This window comes from Larus michahellis, chromosome Z (genome assembly GCF_964199755.1).
Source record: "Larus michahellis chromosome Z, bLarMic1.1, whole genome shotgun sequence".
NCBI lineage: Eukaryota > Metazoa > Chordata > Aves > Charadriiformes > Laridae > Larus > Larus michahellis.
The window spans coordinates 38,323,798-38,337,076 of NC_133930.1; the positions used below are offsets into that span (position 1 = coordinate 38,323,798).

Genomic DNA, 13,279 nt, shown 5'->3' on the forward strand with positions numbered 1-13,279 from the left:
TCCTCTCATGTGCAAAAGTAAATTTAATTTGCATGCAAAGCCAGGTATTTTTAAACTTTTCCTGTCACATACAATTTTACATGATGAGGACCTCTGTTTCTTTCAGATTTTCCTGTCTTCCTCATCAGCTTTATGGAGAAAATTTTAGTGGGGGTTTTTTATTTATTTTTTTATTTTTCAGTTTTGTTCCAGATAACAGAAAATGCTCCTTTATTATAAGGAATGAATCACCAGGTTTGCCCAAAGATATTAAGAAAAAATTCTCTCTGACCTTTGCCCTTTTAATTAAGTGATATTAATCTGGGCCACAGCTTCCTTTGCACATATGACTTCAGGAACTTTGTGCTATCCATCCATACCTCTGGAGTTAAAATCTCCCTGAGTTCCAGGGTTGTTTCACAAGCCCTGTGCTGGTGCCTCTCTTTCCCCTGAAAAATTGCTGCTCTCACTAGACAGCAAGTACTTGTGTTGCTCTGAGGTATGACCCAATCCCACCTTGGTTGCAGCCTGATCTGTCATTTAAGGGCCCAGTCTGTGGTGTATGGCTGGTTTAAGCATTAGTCAACTGTAATGATAAACGCAAAGGCAAATGGCCAGCATGGTAAAACCAGTGGGAATATGTTTTCTTTTAACATAATGAAGGTTATGATCCCTCCCCTTACAGACACGATATCCCTCATACACATTCACAACGAACTGTATGACAATGATGATCGAAACAAGAAACTTCATAAATACAAGTTTGTAAAATGGCAACCAACTTCAGAAATACAAGTTTTTAGCAAGTTGGCCTTGAACTAAAACTTGAGTTCAGAGATTTATTTAATCCTAACACAAATGCAATCTGAACATATTTACTACAACTCTATTACAAACAGGTATCTTGATACTCACTTTAATTTGGTAAATATTAACCAGTACCTCTTGGTTTGGTTTTCTTTGTTTGTTACAACTATTTTGGATGTGTAACAATTAAAACAAAACTATGCTGCATTTGAATGCCATGTGGATACATATTTACTAAATCGAAATAAAAAATTAATAAAAAGTTGATGAAATTATGAATTCATACATGTAATCCCACTAACTTGGAACAGAAACACCAAAATCAGCCTGCACATGTGGGCCTCTAATCCTAAAGCAAGTGCCAGCGTAACAAATCCCCAATTGCACCAAACAGATGATGTGTTTCACAGGTACAGGTTACTTATTCAACAGATGAGGTTACAGATCAGGACTTTTTATGCAAGGATTGTTTATCAGTGGCATTTAGTGGGCAATCCCATTTAACTGCCAACAGGAGGCTGATAAAGTGTTGTGAAGCTCAACAAAAATGTTCGTGTGCTTACCAGCTCTTTGGCAGTTTTGAACTACATTTTGATCAAATCTGATCTTAGTTTTAACCTAAATATGTGAGAAGAACTATGATTTTTGAGTGGAAATCAACTAATAAGCATTAATCATTCATATTTGAAACAGGGCAAAAGAGCATATCTTTCTGACTTTTTTGCAGAGTTTGAGGTTTATAGTGTCTTGAAACTCCAGTTGGAACTTGGGGGTTCTGGGAAATTAAAGAAAACCATAGGAAGTCCTCAGCTCAATATAGAAGTCTGTCTTGAAAGTTCCACTTCCAGGCCATATTTCATGGGGCTAGCAGAGTATGCAGCAGCGTGCTGCATCAGCAAAGGCTAAAAGAAACACACCACATGAATCTGATGGCTTTCAGAAGCATTTTGGTCCAAGTGATTGCATAGCACTTTGACATCCTAGTGAGAGGTACTTAACGCAGAATGGATAAACAAGTAGATATGCTCTGGAACTTTAATAAGCAAAAGTCCACCCAGCATGAGCTTAAAAGTTTGAGGGAAGTAATTTTAAATTTCTGACCTAATATTTGCCTTACAGTAATAGAGTCAACAGATACTGCTATTTGGTTGTTAATAGAGTGTGTCTAACCACAGGGTAAGTGCTGCTTAAATGGATTTAAAATGGTATTGGATTTACAACAATCTTTTAAAAAGTTTGCCCCCACAAATGTATCTGCTTCACCCCTGGACATCTATGTGGTATTGCTTATGGTCCCAGCTGCCTCAAAAAGGCTAAGTGATAACAGAGAACATCCTGAAATAATCCAGAACTTTCCTATTAGGTTACACTGAAATAACATTACAGCTTGGTTTTTTGTTTTTGGTTTTTTGTTTTTTTTTTTTTTTTGTCAGGCTATTGTTTTCAGCCTTCAGACCCTTTTGGAAACACCTCCTGATAAGTACAAAACAATTTTGGATAAAATATCAACATCAATAGCAAATAGATAAGATCACCTGCATATACAATAAATCTGCTTCCCCCAACTCTGTGAATCACAGCTGCAGTATGCTTACCACCAGAACAATTACACTATTAACTACTAAGTGAACATGACTGCAGAAAGGGAGGGTAGCCTTCACAGGATGACAGAGAGGGATGCTGGGTCTTATTTCCAGAGACAGGAACGTCCCCTGATGCCACAACCATCTCAAACTTAATTTCACACCGTGGTACTTCTTACAGCCAGTTCTCCCTTTTCCTCACTCCTTATCTCCAGTATCTTCGCCAGAGCAGAATCCAAAGATGATACAGATATTTCTTTTCATCTTTGAAAGGATTCTTCAGTAATAAGAGCAGAGAAATGTAGAGATTTAAAAAAACAAACAAACAAACAAAAAAAAAAGAGGCCAAACTCATTCTGCCCTCTTCTGAACAACTTTAACAGTTTTCTATTTTAATAAATTAAGTGGAACTTCCACTTGTTTGGAGTCTCATTACATGCCCTATGTCTAGAGAAATAAAAGGGACCTGTAAGCCAATACAACAAATTCTAAGAATCTTTGCTGTGTTTCTCAGATTCAGAGAACTAAAGGATTATGTGTGACAGAATGACACAGAACCACTACTAATAAAGAAAAGCTCACAACTGTTGGACTTATTTTTGCTTTTCAATATATGTTTTGGCTTTTCTTCTGCTGTAGGCTCAATGAATCTCATTTACTATCATTTCCTTTTTCTTTTTCGTGCTTCTCAACCACATTTTAATGTTACTATTATAAATTTAATTTTTTTTAGATTTATTGTTTCTCTTGTAGTTTGCATTCATTCTGCTTGTTCTTATTATGGTCACTTCTGTTCTACATTCTCTTCTTTCTGATTTCCTTTTTGGTATCCAAATCACACTTTCAATTCCTGTCTGTCTCCTTGTGTCTAATCCATAATTGTCTTTTATCTCCTCTATTTTTAATTCTCCTGTTTACTGAGAGTATGATTGCATTTCACTTGTCCCAGCCTGTTCTCCTTTCTATTCTGCCTCATCTCAGTACTTTCACCCTCATTTTCATTTGTTCAGTGCTCCTTCCTCACCTGACTAAATCCACCCTGTGATGTATTCGCCATCCTACCAGGTGTGTCATTGGCAGAAAAAATTGTGGACCTGACACCTGGACCGTATCTTCATTTAATATTGGACAGATCCTAAAAACGTCTCCAAAGGACATCAAGGATGGTAATGAGAAAAACTGATGAAAAATGTATGACACTTTCTTTTGATTTTCATACCTATCTTTGCAAAAGGACCAAGTTTAGAGAGTCCTCAGGACAGGCAAGATATGGGAAGAGTCTATGTAAGACTAAACCTTGGGACTGGTGAGCCTCACAAGCCAGTAAGAACTCACTTGTTTACTTTCTACAGGATGGCAACATCCTGTAGAAGCTGGTACTTCAAGTTCAAAGACACGCATGCAAGAACCTTCACGGAATTCAGTCAAAACATCCTATCTGTTATAGCAGTCAACTACTTATTAGGCCAGTACTACAGAACCTAACAGGTTTTGCTCTTCTTGGAGCTCATCAACTGTAGGTAACAGCCTAAGAGACTCAGGAGCAACTAAAATTTCAGTAATTTTCACATTCTGTCTAATCTTCCTCGTTACTTTTCCTAGTTCCCTTTGGATGTGAGCACTACCACACATTGTAGCCAGCACTTTAGAAAGTTATCACAGTAACATAGCGAAATTTTACATTGCCTTGGATTACATATTGAGGAGTTTTTCCTTGTCATATTTTACATATTTGTCAACATATTGGACACTATCAGAAAATTATCCCTCTTTTCTCACCTGTTGTAAAAAATTATAACAGGTGAGAAACGGAACAGCATAAATTTTGCTAAAAAATATTCACCCTGAAATAATCTGTTTCTTAGTTGTATGGCTTTGTTCTGATTTTTCTGGTAAATTCAATAAAAATGGCTAAACATTATAAAGCTGACCTATGTTCTTTTGCTTGTGTATCAGTCATATGAAAACACATATGTTTTCAACACACTCATCTGTTGAAAGTCAAGTCCGTGAGAGGAATTCACGGATTCACTTTCACTCAATCGTGTATTTATCTGTGCTTCAAGAACAATTTTTAACTTGCATGTGCTTTCTCATCCCTTTCTGAGATGGTATTTTTGTCTCCAGTGCCTGATCCACCAACATCATGATGCTTTTAATGAAAAAGGCCCAAGTTTCCAATCTCTAACAAAATCTCAAAAGAGTCAAGCTTCAAACAGTTCTGAGTTTTACTCAGATTTCACAGAAGTCAAACTTGCAGTAGGCTTCCTTTCCTAGAAAGAAGTCTGTACCTACACCTTCCCAGCTATGTAGTTATGAAAATGCATCTAGGGCTGCACAGAATATGAAGGAAAAATCTGAAACAAATGAGAATTCCAATGCATTTGATGATGGTGCAATGGTCAGAGAAGATGCCAGTGATGACAGTTGAACGTCCCTTTGCCTTCCCAGCCCCCTTCATATATTCTCAGGCATAGGATGACAAAGGGAAGTCCACGGGTCACATGAACAGATATTGTCGACATAGTACCCTGTCCAAATTGCCTTCTCTACCCAGTCAAATCACCCAACTTTATCCATCAATTCCTTACTCTGAGGTAACTTTTTCTCATACGCCTACCAAAACTTAACTATATTCACCAACTCTATAAAGAAGAAAGAATAAATACAAGGACACAACTACCAATGTCTGTGGCCTGTCTGTTTTCAAACAGCATACTGTACAGGTAGGGTAAACCTTCAGCACCAAACAGCATGTTTAAAATAAGAACAACTGCAGATTGACAATGAATAGTAATATTCCACATGAAGCCCTACATGGTCTCGGAGACAATTCTTCCAGAAATGTACTAATCAAAAGAAGAGTAATAATATTGCAAGGTGGACTTACACAACCTAAGGATTTGGTGTGGTAATCTTTCTAAGAAATATCAACATGCCTCAGTGCGTGGAACTGACTGAGCAGTGCAGAGTGATTCTTGGGCAAAATACACAGAGGTTTGTTTGGTTTTCCCCCCCTTTTTCTGAGAGAAATAAAAACCACACCACTGAGGTCTCTAGAGTTTCTAGGAAAGAGGGCAAGGCATCAGCCCTAAGTAAAACTGTGGTACAGAATATGTATTTTTTTCCTGTTGTTTTCATATGGTGCAGAGAAGATGAATCATAATGTAGGTAACACTTAAGGTGTTAGTGTTGCAGCAGGAGAGTGGGAGTGTTGAGGCTCACTATATACATCTGTTGTGTCAACTTTAACATAAATGGACATTTAGCTTTAACATAAATGTACACCTTGTTCTTCAAAGCCTTGTGATACAATCTGCCTATACCAGAAGGGTGGCCAACTGCATGCAAATGAATCCCTTCTGATCTATAGTGCATATTTGGCTTTGAGGAAGAAATCCTTTTGTCCATTTTCTGGATCTTTAAGCTTTGAAAAGGCTAAAAGAGTGTGTTTGTTAAGGGAATTTACATAAAATACAAAATAAGCCAATCTACTCATTACATTCTGATTTTTTGAAGGAGTCTATTTGAAATTAAACGTGCATTGCCTTTATGTCCTCTGGCTTAACATTCTGGTTTCAAATATGTCTTTGGTTACACATCCTCATTTTTACCTTATTTTTGGGTTTTCTAGAAAATGTATTTCTAAAAATCTCAAAAAAGGATTTGTTTTTTCTGCATAACTACTCCTGAAGAAGAAGGTGGTAGCTAGTTTCATGAAGAACAAGGAGTTTTCATAATGAAAAATGTCTTCCCCCATCATCAGCAATGTCTGGGCTTCTGCTGTCTGGGTGACATTATATATTCTTGTTATCTTCATTCCTCATGATAGTGAAGTCCTTTTACCTCATCTCTACTCTTTCCTTCTTTGAGGTTATGTCTCTACTTTATACTTTAAAATGGCAGAAAGCTAAGTAGTCCAAGCTGACAAGTAAATGAGCCTCTTCTATATCATTAGAGCAAACATTAGATCTTTTTACATTTTAGTCTGTGATGGTAGATGTTAACCCCAATTTTAACACCACTGCCTCACTGAATGGACTTCATCTATTTCCAAAGCAAATTTTAAGGACGTAAAATCTCTGTCAGATAACTACAGAGAACAGAAAATTTGGGCAGTATTCTGATCAAAATTTAAATATTTTGGTAGATGAAGTTTTCAATATAAGAAAGATGTCTGGACTTAAATATGTCACTAGCACATGATGAATATGTTTTCAAGGCCATTTGTCAGATTTGCAAATAACACAAAAGCTTATTCTGCCATTCTAATTGTTACTGAAAGCACATTACTCCTTTATAATGCATTCTAAACACAAATTTTATTACTGATATGTATGTGCTGACACATGCAAGACAAAGGAAATGATTGTATGTTTCCCCAAATAGTTACACATACACACATACACACTGTTGTTGGGTCACAACAACCCCATGCAGTGCTACAGGATTGGGGCAGAGTGGCTTGAAAGCAGCTCGACAGAAAAGGACTTGGGAGTGTTGGTTGACAGCCGGCTGAATATGAGCCAGCAGTGTGCCCAGGTGGCCAAGAAGGCCAACAGCATCCTAGCCTGTATCAGGAATAGTGTGGTGAGCCGGACTAGGGAAGTGATCATCCCCCTGTACTCGGCACTGGTGAGGCCCCACCTCGAGTACTGCGTTCAGTTTTGGGCCCCTCGCTACAAGAGGGACATTGAGGTGTTGGAGCGTGTCCAGAGAAGGGCTACAAAGCTGGTGAGGGGCCTGGAGGACAAACCTTATGAAGAACGACTGAGGGAGCTGGGGTTGTTTAGCCTGGAGAAGAGGAGGCTGAGGGGAGACCTTATCACCCTCTACAACTACCTGAAAGGAGGTTGTAGAGAGATGGGGGCTGACCTCTTCTCCCTGGTGACAAGTGATAGGACGAGGGGAAACGGGTTCAAGTTACGTCAGGGGAGGTTTAGATTAGATATTAGGAGACATTTTTTCACTGAAAGGGTTATTAAACATTGGAATAGGCTGCCCAGGGAGGTGGTGGATTCACCATCTCTGGAGGTGTTTAAAAAAAGGGTAGATGGGGCACTGAGGGACATGGTTTAGAAGTGGCTCTTGTCAGGGTAGGCTAAAGGTTGGACTCGATGATCTTAAAGGTCCCTTCCAACCTCAACAATTCTATGATTCTATGATTCTAAGAACATACTATGGCATACTCTGTAAGCACATATCATTGCTATGCTATGCGTCCAGGTGCTGATTCTGCTGACAGATAATTAATTATACTTGTGCTTCTAAAGAAAAACTTACAACATTCCTAGATAATTCACAACCTCTTTCATTCAAGTTAAAAACTTTTCTATAGGCTATGTGCAATCATCTTATGTATATAAATCATGTGTATCCCTGCCTTTCTCCGCTGCTCCAGTAAGATCATTTATATGATGGAAGTGTGCTCGGCAATCATGTGTAAACTCTTTAAGGATTGGAGAATATTTCAGTTAGTAGTAACAATGCAGTTAATAGTAACATCTATACCACATGGAATGAAGGCCTTAATGCAAACAGGAGGAATGAACAACATATTATAAAAATGTAAGCATGAGAGCAGAGCCAAAAGGGGGAAACTGTAGGCAGGATTTTTGAAGATTCTGTAAGTACTGCTAAAGGGTCTTTTTATGTAGTAAGAAGTAATTCTAGAACACACTTTTTAATGAGACAGCATTGCTCTGGCTAATCACAAAATGGGTAAAACCCACAGCATGTCAACCTATTGGAGTGACTTTGCCTGAAAGTGATTAACAGTCCTCAGATCAGACCTATTAGCCGAGTTGCTACATTGGCAATTATTCTAACCTAACCATCTGTGGAGCAGCAGAAATGAATATTTTATGCCTTGTATATGAGTACGAATGACTTGTAACTTCCAACACACATTTTGTAGACAGATTTCTTTTGTGTTTCTGGTTGGAGGGAAGACTGATGTACCTATTGTGTTATTCATCTGTGCTCTGAAGAAGTGGTGACGATGTACATTTTAGCAAATGACCGGGCCATTCTAGCACACTTCATAGAAATGCTTTGTTAGTGTCTAGGAATGTCATAACTGGAGAATTCGCAATATGTCATCTCTTGTAATCAAACGCTTCGTTTCTTTCCTTTCTCTGTTTACAGATTACATTATCTGTTTGGCGATACATTAAGTTCTCTTTCTGTGCTGGCCACCAGTATTCTCCCAGGGTAGGAAAAAAAGACTAGCTGCACTTCTACATCTTGCAGGATCATAAGATATTAATTGATTTCTAATCCAATGCCAATGACAGTTTTCCGGTGAAAATTGTTCTACCTTTTTTATTTTAAACAGTTGCTTTTGAAACATTTCCTTGCACCTTTGTGACCCACTGGAAAATGTTTTAAGTATACAGCATTTGGGAAAAAGCAGCTGCAAAGGGGACAAAGACTTCTCAGGCACCAGAGGAGAAGGAAATGTATCGTGTATGGGATTCTAGAAAAGTAAAGAAATTCTCAATGTTTTAGAGGATATATTGATCCTGATTCCTTCTGAATAAAATTGAGTGTTGAAACATAAGACTTTAGAATGATTTTAATCAAGGAACACTTGATGAGATGGAGAGGAGCTTGTCTTACGGTGATCTCCCTACCTTTAAATTCCTGCCAAAAGTCCAGGAATCAAATGTTTGTGTGAATTGGAAACCACAAACATTTCTGATTAGATCATCTTCAATATTTCCTTTTGACTTTGAAACAGTTTTAGGAAAGTCCATTTCTAACCACAAAATTATGCACTTTGAAACTTCATGAGTTTGAGACAACTTGTGGCTCAGTGCAAGAGATGGTTGCTGGGCTGTGTTAAAATAGTCCTCATGAGTGAAAATAAGAAAGATCCGTCCTAGGCATTGAAGCATCAAATTGACCTCTAGCTAAATGCACAACTGAGTGACTGTGTCCTGAGCCTGCAGACTCAGACTGACCTACAGATGCAGCTGTATTCTCTGCTTGCCTGGAAAGCATTTTCTAATTCCTGAATATTTGCTGTGGGCAAAACAAGAGCTATGGAAGTGATAAAAGCTAAAAAGGTAGAGTGGAAACAGAGAATTCAATGAAATCTTTTCTCCAGTGTTCATAGGGGGTATAAGGCAAGATTTTTATTATTTCATTCAGGAAATTAAATACCGCTTAATGACTGAGAGTGTTGCCATGCTAGGAACAAAAACATCTGAGTCTTTCAGAATTATCTGGCCTACCTAATGATCTGATTTAATACTAAATTTTATAAAAGAGACTGCTACTGTCCTAATCTATTTGAAGGGAATACTGTTTTCTGTGTCTTTAATAGGTGAGCACAAGCTTGAAGTTTCCCTTTGTGGATAGTGTGTGATCCTGAATATCCAGGAGAGCTATCACTGCACTGGAGAAAGATACAGTTGAAGCAAATGAAAGTAAATAAGAAGAAATGACAAGCCTAGCATGTAAAAGTCAGGCAGGCTTAAAAATAAGAATAAAATCTACTTTCAGCACTATTGTCCAGGGACAGGCTGTGAAAGAAGAAATTGGCAACTGGTTATTATTTCCTAAATCTGTTCTGTTTTCTAGCCCCCTGCTCTTTTGTTTGGCGATTAACCAAAAATTGTACCTTTTCCTTACTCTCCAGCAAACAAAAGTCCGGTGCTGTCAGTGTTTTTCCCCACTCCACGTGCTTAGTGCTGGAAAATGGTAAGTAAGAACACACACGCATGGCTGCACACACTCCCCGAGTGGTTGAAGTTCGCTTTGCAGCCACGCCCCTGCACACACAGGGCCAAGGATCTCCACTGCTCCGCTAGGAATGAGGGTAAGGAAAGGTATCAGAAAGTGGCCATCTGTTTGGCTGACCCAACAGGGCAGGTGGTCCTTCTCTCATCCATATGGTCACCTTTCTATTAACTAGAGGCTGGGCAGGACTCAGCCACCTTCTTTTAAAACAAAGGAAAAAAAAACGTGGCAGAAACATTCTGGATGTCACTGGACCAAGGCATACAAATCTTAACCGCAGCCTTCCTTCCCAATAGTTCTTTCACATGACTGTTATGAGACCCAAGTGTTTTTTTGTATTTATAAGAGAGAGAGATTTGGGAGGGAGAAGTTAAATGGTAGAGAGACTTTGTCACAGAGAAAAGGGAAGAGAAAAAGGAAGATACATAGCCCTGAGAGATTAGGGGACATCAGAGAGAAACCAGAGAAGAGAAATCCTTCATTTTTTTGTAGGTGTTTGAAGAGGTCGGGCAAGCATTTGACTTGAACACCAAAGTTTAGACGTTCATCCATCAACCACTTTTTAAGATATAAACCTCTTATCCAAACCTGTATTAAGTTAAGTCCCTCTAAAGAGATTTATATTTTAACATAAATACTTCCCCAACACAATGTTGTGCAGTAAACTGCAAAAGCTCATATTTTTCTTATAAATGTCCTCAGGTAATTATTACTTACAGCACATTTTTTTTTACAATTTGATTACATGATCTATGCCATTTTCAAATGTGAATTTTTGTTGCTGGTCAACCTAGGATTAGATCATACTATCTCCATCTGCCAAGGAAATGCATAGGCATGCATACACTGCTTAGGATCCACACACGTTTGTGCATATCTACACACTGCTATCTGAGAAAAAGCAATATATACTCTGATACTGTAAAAACAAGAAGCCTGTACTGTGTGTTGTTCATTCAGTGGTGTTGAAAAGTGTAGGTAGCACATAATTTTGATTTAAGCACAGACTATACTCATACAGAAAGCTTTATCATGGCAGTTTATGTTCACCCCATTGGGCCTGCCCATAACTCATTGTCATCTGATGTCCAAGAATCTAAATATGTTTCCTAGTCTCATTCCAGTTTCAAGTGCCTGTATCACAAAAACCATCAGCATTCCTGGCCTCAGAATTGCATGTTTAGAGAGAGTTACCAGCAGAAAGGCTGTGCATATAATCACTTCTGAAAAATGAGCTCTGTTTTCATTCCTAAAGGTAGCTTATGCAGGTACAACACTGAGGTTTTGTTTGTGAGACTGAAAAAACTCCTGCCTGGCTAGCATCCAAATGAAGATTTCTTCCCTATGCATGGCCTAGGTTCAATTTCTAGAGCTGATCCTTTTTCCTTTTGATAGCACTAAATTTCTGAAAACTAAATGATTGCAAACAGAAACAAACAAACAAACAAATCCAAAATATCTAGAAAGTAATTAACTCCCCATCTAAATTAAGCACCTACACACTACAGAAATAATAATACTAATATTAAGATATCATATTTTATTTTATCCAAGCAGAAGTGCTTACTTAGGTGATTATTTACTTTTCATTCTATGTAGTAAAGTGGTACATGATTATAAAGGAAAAGAAATTATAAATGAGAGAAAAAAGGGGGCTTCAGTCTGATCATGATGTGGAATGTATCATCATGGTTGTAAAAGATAAGGTGAAAGGAGCATCTAACCTCATATGTTGCCTCTGGCTGTGGCTAATGACAGCTGCTTAGGAAAAACTAATAAGCATAGTGCAAATATATAGTAACACTTCTATGGGGTACCCTCTCTGCCTTTAAATAGCAATGGCTCTGGAACTGCTTGAGTTGTCCAGTCATTTCTCCTGCAACCATGCAGGATTAGATATACCTCTATATACCTCAGTCATCTCTCCTTCAACCTGCAAAGTCTTTATCATAAAAAGCTCACCCTAACTTTTTGTCAACCTTTTCTCTGCCTTTTCTTATTCCACTGTATTCTTTACAGAATGGAGGGGACCAGAATTGTATACAGTTTTAAGGAGTTGCGGATACCAAAGATCTAAGTTGAACCTGAAGAGCCTTGACAAATATCGTTTAAAACATATTGGAAACAAATTCAGCTATTTGTGCTGTACGCTTACCCACAGTACTCTAAAATTACATTTTATTAGCTTTGTTCACCATTATTTGCCTTTATTAGCTCACACTCACCACTTTGGACAGTAGAACTACTCCCCCAAATATTCAGACCTTATTGCCTATTTAAACTCATAGTGTCTTTAATATAATTGCAATTATAAGACAATACAGGCAAAATGTTACTCACTTGTATTTATCTTCTGAAGTGAAATGTGCTTTTCCAGCTGTCTACGAAGTTTCACCTCTGCTCCATATTTACCAGTAGTGCCATTGTCAGCCAAAATAAAATGAGAATGCATACTGTTGAGCACTGTCAGTTTACTCATGGGATTGGACATTGTCTGGTATGGTCGGACAACCTGCATTTTAGAGACAGAAGAAAGAAAAAGTACTAAACAGAAAAGACCCTTGGAACTAAATCAGTTATAAGATACCAGCTGACAAGATGATATAAAAGAAAAAAAAATCGAAATTGTTTGAGGTATTGTCATTGGGCACTGCTGTCTTCTATGTGTAAAGTAGAAAATAAGCTTAGCACTTAAACCTGTGTGGCCGTCTCTTGTAAACACCAAGTTTTTTGACGCAGGCACTGCTTAAAGGGTTTTCCATGGTAATTTATTTAAATGGCATCAATGGCCGCTGTTTCAGTGTTAAGTCCAGCTAGCGGTCAGTCCTCCAAAAGTCTGTGTGACTACACACATGCACTGTGCACCTTGTCTGCTGATGTCTTTCAGTAGTGTTGCCGTAAATCCTACACCTCATTTGACCAAAAGCTTTGATTTTTTCTTCACAGACCCCACCCAGCACCGTGCCCCCTGTTCTTCCTCATTCAGAGCCACCAGACACCCTTCTACAGGTGAGTTCCACTCTTGGGGAGGTATACACATGATATTACACGACGTTTTCAATTTTCTTGGAAAAAAATCTATTGGCCAATTCTTAGCATAATTCAAAGGCAGTGGCTTGTGGTCACAACAATTTAGAAAGTTTCCACTCAATGGGGAGTTTGCC

At 38.2% G+C, this 13,279-nt stretch overlaps 1 protein-coding gene across 6 annotated transcripts in view; it reads right to left on the reverse strand.

Moving 5' to 3' along the window:
- The window catches only part of TRPM3 (transient receptor potential cation channel subfamily M member 3), a 421,669-nt gene that overhangs the window by 110,801 nt on the left and 297,589 nt on the right, over positions 1–13,279 (reverse strand). For all 6 annotated transcript variants that reach the window (XM_074569357.1, XM_074569355.1, XM_074569361.1 and 3 more), the window contains exon 6: positions 12,456–12,627. In XM_074569357.1, coding sequence (XP_074425458.1) covers positions 12,456–12,627 — 172 coding nt within the window. The remainder of the gene's footprint in view (positions 1–12,455; positions 12,628–13,279) is intronic.